Source organism: Thalassophryne amazonica, chromosome 13, assembly GCF_902500255.1.
Source record: "Thalassophryne amazonica chromosome 13, fThaAma1.1, whole genome shotgun sequence".
Classification (NCBI taxonomy): domain Eukaryota; kingdom Metazoa; phylum Chordata; class Actinopteri; order Batrachoidiformes; family Batrachoididae; genus Thalassophryne; species Thalassophryne amazonica.
This window is the reverse complement of record NC_047115.1, coordinates 34,311,191-34,322,200: the sequence shown is the minus strand read 5'-3', so window position 1 is coordinate 34,322,200 and position 11,010 is coordinate 34,311,191. Positions and strand designations below refer to the sequence as shown.

The window sequence follows — 11,010 nt, the reverse complement described above, 5'->3', positions numbered from 1 at the left end:
AAATAATTAATTTGCATTTTATTGCATGAAATAAGTATTTGATACAATTAAAAAAACAGAACTTTATATTTGGTACAGAAACCTTTGTTTGCAGTTCCAGAGGTCAGATGGTTTCTGTAGTTCATGACCAAGTTTTCACACACTGCAGCAGGGATTTTGGTCCACTCCTCCATACAGATCTTCTCCAGATCTTTCAGGTTTGGAGTTTCAGCTCCCTCCAAAGATTTTCTATCGAGTTCAGGTCTGGAGACTGGCTAGACCACTCCAGGACCTTGAAATGCTTCTTACGGAGCCACTCCTTAGTTGCCCTGGCTGTGTGTTTCAGGTCATTGTCATGCTGGAAGACCCAGCCATGACCCATCTTCAATGCTCTTACTGGGGGAAGGAGGTTGTTTGCCACAATCTCACTATACATGACCCCATCCATCCTCCCTCCAATACGGTGCAGTCCTCCTGTCCCCTTTGCACAAAAGCACCCCCAAATATGAAGTTTCTACCCCCATGCTTCATGGTTGGGATGGTGTTCTTGGGGTTGTTCTCATCCTCCAAACACAGCGAGTGGAGTTGATACCAAAAAGCTCTATTTTGGTCTCCTCTGCCCACACGACCTTCTCCCATGCCTCCTCTGGATCATCCACATGGTCACTGGGAAACTTCAAATGGGCCTGAACATGAACTGGCATGAGCAATGGGACCTTGCGTGCCCTGCAGGATTTTAAACCATGATGGCGCAGTGTTACTATTGTAATCTTTGCGACTGTGCTCTCTTCAGGTCATTGACCAGGTCCTCCCGTGTAGTTGTGGGCTGATTCCTGGGCTTTCTCAGAATCATCCTTACCTCACGAGGTGAGATCTTGCATGGAGCTCCAGACCAAGGAAGCTTGACAGTCATCTCGTGTTACTTCCATTTTCTAATAATTGCACCAACAGTTGTTGCCTTCTCACCAAGCTGCTTGCCTGTTGTCCTGTAGCCCGTCCCAGCCATGTGCAGGTCTAGAATTTTGTCTCTGGTGTTCTTAGACAGCTCTTTGATCTTGGCCATGGTGGATAGGTTGGAAGGTGATTGATTGAGTGTGTGGACAGGTGTCTTTTATACGAGCGAAGCACCGTGCAGTCGCATGAAGATCGTTCATGGTACACTGAGTCCCAAACAGGAAGTGCCAAATGTTGAGTCCACAGGGAAACAGGGAATGTCAAATGTTGAACTTTTCCTGGATCGACACTTCCTTGATTGACAGACGAGATCTCGTGGAATCTCGTGGGAACTCAGTGGCAATTTCACACTGAAACAGGAAGTGCCAAATTTTTAGTCCAGAATGAAACAGGAAATGTCAAATGTTGAACACTTCCTGGCATGGGTGGAGCTACAGCGGAGGCCAGGGTTGTGCTGGACTGCCCTGAAATGTGATTGGACACAGGTGATTGACATGTCACGGCACATGCAAAAAAAACAAAAAAAAACAGCTGCATTTTGAAATCAGTGACACATATTGACTGCTGTCGCCAACTACTGTCCGGTAGTTGGCGATGTGTAAAAGAAGAAGTTATAATCCACCATACTAGAAGAACAAAAATCTTTGAAACTGAATATGTTGTCTGAACCGTGGACTCCTAATGACACCAGAGTTATATCTGTGAGTAAACAACCGTATTTTATGCCACAAATGAGGTCCAGGTTGTTAAAAGCAGCATTTCTCCTTCATTTCAAATTGTCTTGTATGTACGCATTTCTTCTGTGATTTTAATTAATGAAACGAGCAGTAGCTGATTCATACTGTTTGCTTATATGGGATATAATGTGAAGATGCTCAGGCTGAATGAAATACAGTTAATTTACTCCTCCTCTGTTCTGTATAAAACCTGTGTATCCTCTTAATTTTGCTCTCTGAAGGACTTATTTTTAAATAACCTCTTAATTTTGTTGTCTGAGTGACACACCAGTGACACAACTTTAGATAAATAAATCTAAAGTGATCTTCCTTAAACTCAAACTGAAAGCAAACCTCAAAAAAAAATTAATTAATTAAAAATAAGAAATACAGCTTGCTGCTGAAGTAGTTCAGAGGAGGATTTTCTTAAAAAGAAGACCCGATAGTTCATCTACAATTTTCCAGAAAGTACATCTGAGATCCAAGCTTAGATTTGATGTTTTGGTGAAAGAAACTTTTGCATTTCTTCATAATTGATGTAAATAAAGTCCAAGACATATTCAGTGACTTGGAAATGTTCATTTTTCCATCCCCTGACTTATCTGAAGAAAACTGGCAATAAAACTGATTATTATATTCAGGTATTATCAAGTTTTAGAGATTTGCTTTCAGTTTGAGTTTGAGGAAGATCATTTTATAAATTTATATTCTTTACATACTTTGTGCCCCTAGGGTGAATAAAAAGTCTGCAGGTCACAGAGCTTTCTCTTATTGTGCCCGCATCAATAAAACAGTCAGATTCAGTAGAAACTTTCAAATCCAGACTTAAGACACACTTGTTTTCCCTTTCGTGTGGCTACTACTGACATAGTATACGAGGTCTGTCCATAAAGTATCATACCTTTTTATTTTTTTTTTAAACTATATGGATTTGATTCATATGTTTTTACGTCAGACAAGCTTGAACCCTTGTGCGCATGCGTGAGTTTTTCCATGCCTGTCGGTGACGTCATTTGCCTGTGAGCACGCCTTGTGGAAGGAGTGGTCCCACCCCGTTGTCGGATTTTCATTGTCTGGAAATGGCGGAATGATTTGGGTTTTTTTTTCCATCAGAATTTTTTCAGAAGCTGTTAGAGACTGGCACCTGGAAACTATTTGAAAAATTTATCTGGCTTTCGGTGAAAATTTTACGGGCTTCACAGAGAATAAGGTCTGTTAGTACAGCTTTAAGGACCCCTTTAAGGATGCCCAGCGCGCCGCGCTCCGAGCTGCGATGACACGGCACAAGCCATCGGACCATTTCTGAGCTGATGGCTCTGTGGATACGAGACCGTCGTGTGCTCTTTCTCTGGTTATCACAAGAGCTGGACATAAGCCATTCTCCGGCAGATTTCACTTTTAACAAGAGATTTTGTCATGGAAAGCCGCGCAGAGGCTTCGCGCGTCAGGACCGATTCACTTTGGAAGCGAGACAAAGGAACACCTCCGTTTGGGCGTGTCAGAGGACAAGTTTGGACATGTCTATCTCGGCTTTCAATGCTTACCAGTCCAGTAAGTATCAGTGAAATTGTGGAGAGCTGGACATGTCCAAACTTGTCCTCTGACACGCCGAAACGGAGGTGTTCCTTTGTCTCGCTTCCAAAGCGAATCGGTCGTGACGCGCGAAGCCTCCGCGCGGCTTTCCATGACAAAATCTCTTGTTAAAAGTGAAATCTGCCGGAAAATGACTGATGTCCAGCTCTTGTGATAACCAGAGAAAGAGCACACGACGGTCTCGTATCCACAGAGCCATCGGCTCAGAAATGGTCCGGTGGCTTGTGCCGTGTCGTCGCAGCTCGGAGCGCGGCGTGCTGAGCGTCCTTAAAGGGGTCCGTAAAGCTGTACTAACAGACCTTATTCTCTGTGAAGCCCGTAAAATTTTCACCGAAAGCCAGATAAATTTTTCAAATAGTTTCCAGGTGCCAGTCTCTAACAGCTTCTGAAAAAATTCTGATGGAAAAAAACCCCAAATCATTCCGCCATTTCCAGACAATGAAAATCCGACGACGGGGCAGGACCACTCCTTCCACAAGGCGTGCTCACAGGTGAATGACGTCACCAACAGGCGTGGAAAAACTCACGCATGCGCACAAGGGTTCAAGCTTGTCTGACGTGAAAACATATGAATCAAATCTATATAGTTAAAAAAAAAATAAAAAGGTACGATACTTTATGGACAGACCTTGTATTTCTATGCTTTTACCCTTTCAAATTCATTTATTAGTAAACGGAGTGGGCCACGGCCTCAACTTTATCTAAAGTCTGGGTCTTTTAGTGAAGTTTAGTGCTAGTGACCGGCGATCCCCTTAGTATTGCTTCCATTTTATTTATTTATTTTTGCTTATTGCTGACAATTATACTGTATTTGTTGTCTTTCTGATGGTTGATTCTGTTTTTTCTTCCTGTTTGAGGTGCGGCTCCATCCATAGATGGGAGTGAGTGTCTTCTTCTGCAGTCCTCCCATCCTGTGCACCAGCATGGGCTCCCAAAATTTCCTGTATATTCGTTTTGTCAATTGTGTCGGTACCATGGCGCAAACAGAGGGTCACCCCTTTGAGTCTGGTCTGCTTGACGTTTCTTCCTCAAATCATCAGAGGGAGTTTTTTCTTACCACTGTTGCCTGTATACTTGCTCTAGGGGTTGGTAAGGTTAGACCTTACTTGTGTGAAGCGCTTTGAGGCAACTTTGTTGTGATTTGGCACCATATAAATTAAATAAATTAAATTATATTTTTTGTATTTTTTGTATTTGAAATGGCATAAACAAAGTACAATGTATGAAATAAAAAATACCGTTTGGAGGGCACTGTATCCTAACCTTATGATGAGTGCAAAACGAGTGTGGTATTATTACTGTTTTGTTTAAGAATGTTTCATTTTCACTGTTACTGCACTTTGTCTGAAATCATAGTCATATATATCATACTGATATGACAATATTGAGAAATGATAATTTGGCCATATTGTACAGCCCTACTGTAACTGCCTAACTAGCTGAAAACTTTTAATATTAATTACATTAATATTCTACATTAAAAATGCTTAAAGTGGCAAGGGATCAAGCGGGCTGTAATTAAGGGGGTCGGGGTGGGGTGCCCCCCCCAGAAGCTGAAAGCCAAAAAAAAAGAGGGGGTGGGGGGTAAGGGCATCAAACGCTACTGTTGTTATAACTTTATATACGTATATATACGTATATATATATGTACATATACACATATATACATATATGTACACACACACACACACACACACAAAATATTTTGATGTCTGCTTCTTAGGTCAGAATTTCTTCGGTGTCGCCGTTTACTGCAATCAGCTGCGAAAATAAAATAATTTTCCACACTGTCTTCTCACGCATTAAAATAAATGATGGGCATGTCCAAACGTTTGTGCTGGATACATTGTTGTTGTTATGTGATTTTATTTAGACAGGGGCAGCGCACAATAAAACATTAACCTTGTATAAAACAAGGAGAGGTGCATTGCACCAGGTTTTATCAAAGCTGTTATTTTTGGCCTGTAATCCTGGGCAGGGAGGTAGAATGATAAATTAATGACAGAAAAAGATATAAAACAACAGAGTATAAGAAAAGTAGAAACCATCAGGCCACAAAATCTTACATCATCCTCATATCCCACTCCACCTATTTGCAGTCATTCACAAATTTGTGCAAAGTTGTGAAAATAAAATTATCAATTGTTCTCACATCATAAAATCAGTTTGCCTCCTTATGAACCTCCCATACGTTGTTAGTTTGTTATGTCTACAGATTTCGTGACTCAGATTTCTGTATTGTGGATCATTAGCTTTGGGCTCTTCTCGCGAGATTGCAGTTTGTTCCATCAGATCAACGTTGTCAGCACCAACCCAACCGGATTTTGTCGTTCTCTTCTCGCCTTGTTTGCCATATGTCATACAGACGCAGATGGTATTCTTTTTTTTGCTATGTTACCCTCTGAATCCTTTCAAACTAATCAATTAAAAATAAAATTAAAAAAATGAGGCTGTCATGATATCCGTTTTTTTTTTTTTTATAATAATGTCCAACAATTTGGTGCTTTCACAATAAAACAGATGCAATCGCAGTGATATTTACTGTGGTCATATTCAGCTGATGGTCTGAAACACAGGGAGTGTGGAATTTCAGCACCATCAAGTCTGCGTGACGTAGTGAATTACACTACGTGATGGCGTCTGTGTGCACAAATATTGTGGTGGATGTTTGAATGCTGTGTTGGTGATTACAAAGTTTTGCTGACATAATTCCTGCAGTCTGACGCCTCACTTTCACTTAAAGATGCCAGATGTAATGACAACATCACGGTTGTTGTTCACGTTCCTCGGCGCCTTCTCAAACTGGTTGTGGACATCTTTCAGCGGTCTTATCCGCAGTGCTTGTAGATGCATACATGTGAAAAATTGGATTGTGGTCCGATGCTTATAAGCTGATATGTTTAAATTTCATTGTCACAACAAAAGCAACAGCAGACGTTACACCATCATCCAGACGTGCACACATACAATTCACAGACGCAGCGGCGAGCAGAGTCCTGCAGGGCTGCTACGGCAGAATGTCACTGATCTGCTGTGATGAAGTGACGTGCCATTTGTTCAGCCACAAGTTCCCAACGAGCCGCAGAAGTAAGAGAGGCGAGGGTTGAGGAGTGCACCGCCTACAGGTACATCTGTGGCTCCAACCTTAATTAAGCTATGGCGCGTGATGCCAGCCGTCCTATTCACCCCCCTTGGATGCACAAAGGTCCGCGTCAAGCATATGTCAAGCCGCTGTGGCACTCCCCGCCCATCCCATAATGCAGTTTGTGTTGGTGTGGCAGCTCGAGATGCGTTTCTGACGAGGATACGAAGTGACATGCACCAAACTCGGTGTGTCCCGAAGCCAGCTCCGGTGGCTCGGGGCCTGTCAATTCCAGCTCCGTCAGTGGCACTGGCTCAATGGCAGTGCCTGTGACACATGTCACAAAGTTTTAAATGTCTGCTCTTTTCAGCAGGATGGCTGGGCGCGCGCTGCAGCCAGGGGAAGGATGACATTTTATGTTGTGCAGTGGGGGAACTTGTGGCTCCCCTCTTCCTGCCTCCTCTGGCTGTCAGCGCTCGTTTCCTCTGAGCATATCAAACCACAGACAAATAAACCTTGTCATTTTGAAACGCCGGCACGAGTGACCAGGCTCCTGAACAGCATGTCAGCTGGAATATAACCACAGGCCCGGAGGAAATAAGCAAGCGTGCATACTTGGCACAACTATGCACAAGTACGCACTAGCACAGAGGTTTAAGCTAATAAAGATCAGTATAGAGACAGAGCCAATATTTCCATAATCGTACCTCTGATCTTTACTTCATCTTTCTGTAGATGACTGATGAACGGAAACTCCGCTTATAAATTCCAAATACACCAAGTAACAACTGTTTTATTCAGGTAAAGAAGCAGGACGTGTGCTGGACCATCGCTGGTTTCATTCTCTGTATCTTTTTTTTTTTGTCAAGATGAAAAATTAATATTTTTAACAAAAAGTGCAGATTCAAATATTATGTTTTTTTTCTTAGACAGAATTTTCTTGTCCATTCATCCAAACACAATGAAGGGCAACGGTGCCACACTGACTAAACTAATGTGAGGGAAATTTGATAAACAGAAACACTAACTGCTGGTGACAAAAAGATTAAAAGTTAACAAGAGAAACACAACAGCTGAATATATTTTTAATTGCTGAAAAACAATGATCTGGTTCAAACTTATAATGCAAACAGATATGTCACATCAGAATGTTGCAAGAACATTAAATAAGAGATTTAAAAAAGGCTGTGCTTTGCTTCACATACTTCTGCTGTTAAAGGAACACGCTGATTTTTTTTTTTTTTTGACCTGACTATTTTTTAGATGTTTTTGGGTTTGTCTTTTCACGCTGCACAAAGATTATTTTGGTTGGTCGAGTTTTGACTTAGTTCTGCCAGGAACAAGCTCATCAACCACAGTCTGTGGATTGCAGTGCCGCTGAACAGACAGGGCAAGTTAAGTGGCTACCTGTATAATTAATCATTTAAAAAAGTTCCTTTTCATTTACTGAGTTAAAATGCACAAATTTGCCTCTATCGAAAGCGGTTTATTGCGTTTGTCACTTGCCCCATACAATTACATTGTGTAGCTGTTTAGCCCGTTACAGAGTTTGTGTTCAAAATAAATACTGGGCAGAGTAAACACATTTTGTCACAAATAAAAATACAAACCCAAAAATATCTAAAAACAGAGCCCAGGTTAAAAAAATGGAGTTCCCCTGTTAGCACATTACTACAATGTCGATCCACACTGAGCCTAAAACACATCATAAAATGCAAAGAACATTAAAATGGTTTTGAGTGTTTTTACAGTCAAACACATGAAAGTGGATTTAATTTTCTGACTGTCACATCACAGTCACAGTGTATTTCATGCAAGACTAATAAACATCTGTATTAAGGGATTTTTTTTTTTTACTTGAAGTGCATACAGTAAACGATTAAAAATCAAAATAAAACCTATTACAGATTAGTGCATAGGAACCAGGAAAATGTTTATGATGTTGCACATTCTGCTGATTGTGTGGTCATGAGTTTGGTGTGAAATTATTCCCAAACCACAAAAACCTTTTCCTTTTATCAACATAAGCTGCAACACTAAACTGCTGTTCTTTACATTTGTTTTGTGCATCTGTTCAATAAAATCATGTTGTAGACCTGTTCAGTGATGCTGTTTCATCAGGATCAAAGGTCAAAACAAGGCTACTATTTATTTTCAGGTAAAATTAAATCAAATACAAACTTGGGATCTCTGAGTAATTTAAGGGCAAAATCTGTTCTCAGGCCCCATTGTTATGGAGATGTGAGTAGTAGTCATGAATTCTGTGTGTTTTTGGCCGTTACCATACTAACCTGAATTTCAGTGTCTAAGTGTTCCATTAGACCATATAGAAACCTCCACTTTTTAAATAACTTGACACCATAATTTAGACCAATTGGTGTGTGATGGAATATAGTGTACTGCACAGATATTTTCCTTTCTTTGGGTCGGTCAGTACACAGGTCATACAATCAACCATTGTTGACTATTTTTATTATTTATTATAGCATTGTTGACCTCACTAATCTGCACTTCTTTTTTTACTTTAAAAGCATCTCTTCCTGATCATTTTCTCTTCAACACAAACAATCTGCAACAGAAACAGACTCCTCTGAAGTCTGCTTGACTTACCTGAAAACAAATCCTCATCTTTCTCTAAATGACATAAAATATAACACGCACACACTCGTGCAAATCTGTTAAAACAAAACCAGGGAGAAGCCCCAAACCAAACATCACAGACTGATCATGTTCAGGATGACCTCAAGATTTCTTTACAGTGATTAACCAGACCACTGTTAAAATCTTAAAAGTATTTCAGTGTCATAAACTGCAGTAATGTGTGTGTGTGTGAGACTGTGTGAATGAGAGTCTGTGTCAGGCCTCAGGTGTGAGACCATCACCCCCTTCACCCCTGATTAGTGGTAGTGGGAGATGGGTGATCCATCATGGCTGTCAAAGAAAAACACGTACTTGGTGCAATTGGTTGGACGTTGTTGAGACTGAGTGAAACAGAGAATGTGTGTCTGTGTGAGTGTTGTGTGACTGATGAGGTTTAGTAGCAGTCTGGTCCATCAGAGTAACGCTGGAATATGATCTTTAAAGGACGTCAGTCAGCTCTTCCAGTGAGATATCAGTTGACTCAAAATCCATTGGCATCTTAATCAGTAATCGGTTCCTCTAGCTTTCCTTCTGGTAACATACAGTTACGTAGGTGCTACAGCTTGAAGCGCCGTCTGTCAGAGCTGGTCATTTCGGATGAATCTGTTACCTTCCGAGTGCTTGCCGTAGTAGACGTAGTGACATTTGGCAAATACCCCTGAAAAGAAAAGAAGAATGGAATAGGTGGGCAGGTGGTTATACTGGTGGATAATTATTAAAATGGAAATGGCACGTTGACAGTTCTGTGACTTTGGGTAAAATGTTTGTTGGATTTTCCTCGTGTGCTTTTTTTCTTCCCAGTTCAAGATGTTTCAGATGATCAGATCCTTTGTGCATAATGCCAGCTATGTTTAGATTGCACAAATAAATTACACCACCACCAACATGAACAGGCAGCAATGATTATTTGCAAAATAAATAAATAAGAAAAAAGCACAGTTTTGTTCAAAATTATTGACATCTCTGACTTTTAAGGCACAGAATTTAATATATGTTCAGAAATACACACAAATGGACCAATTTTGTGTGATCAAAACATTGAAAAATGTGTGAAGTTACTAGAAAACAATAATTCTGCACTCACATGTTGACTGGAAGTGGCAGACGGTAAATTGGACAATCCATTGTTTTCAATGAGATGTTGACAGAAAAATTCCACCACTTCTGGCTGTGAGCATGGCAACCGTGCACGTGATGGCATTTACCAGATGTTGCTACTTTTCACAAGGAGGAAAGATGGATGGCGAGAAATGGACTATTTAAGTCCAGAGAGTCACATGGCTTTAATCATATCAATTAATAAGGAAATCAACAGTCTGGTACTGTGTGGTAAATCTGAAAGTTCTCAAAAACTGAGTGACTCCACAAGAAGGAGAGTGAGTGAAGCCATCAAGAGACCGACTGATAACTCTGAAGATGTTATAGGCTACTGCGGCTGTGATCGGAGAAACTGGACAAAGTGCAACTTTTGTCTGCTGTAACACCAGTTACACCTTAATGGTGGAACAGAGAACTTTAATACAAGCAACGATATCAAATGTAGACTTGAGTCTCCCCAGTTTCTCCAGTCAGCCACAGAAACTCCTCCAGAACTGCCAGTAATCTGGGATGATACCTGGCACCAATGGGCCTCAGGGGCTATTTGAGATTTACTTCTTCTATGGGGATTGACTCGCTTTTGAAGGCAGTCTCAAGGGACCTTTGTAGGTCACTTAAGGAACTGCAGGTTTTAATACTGGATTCATTTTTCATAGTGGTCTTGTATCAGTGTGGTCTTGTTAACTCATCCAGTGTAAGTCAGATTAAGCAAATTGTTGATGCATTTTTTTCACGAACAAAATGAACTATGAAATGAGGTTCTTTGACAAACTGAAGTCACATTCCTGAAGGTGTTAAGTGTTTCTTTAAATTAAACCTTGTCCTCAACAGTGTTGTATAAAGTACCGGAAAATTACACTTAAGTAAAAGTACAGATACCCATTAAAAAAATGCCTCTGGTAAAAGTTCAAGTCACTGATTGAAATGCTACTCAAGTAAAAGTCTTAA

General features: G+C 40.7%; 1 protein-coding gene across 1 annotated transcript in view; it reads right to left on the bottom strand.

Annotated features, from left to right (window-relative positions):
* Positions 1-7,392: 7,392 nt before the first annotated feature.
* The window catches only part of lrmda (leucine rich melanocyte differentiation associated), a 516,890-nt gene continuing 513,272 nt past the window's right edge, over positions 7,393-11,010 (bottom strand). The window contains exon 7 of the mRNA XM_034184482.1: positions 7,393-9,622. Coding sequence (XP_034040373.1) covers positions 9,543-9,622 — 80 coding nt within the window. The 3' untranslated portion in view covers positions 7,393-9,542. The remainder of the gene's footprint in view (positions 9,623-11,010) is intronic.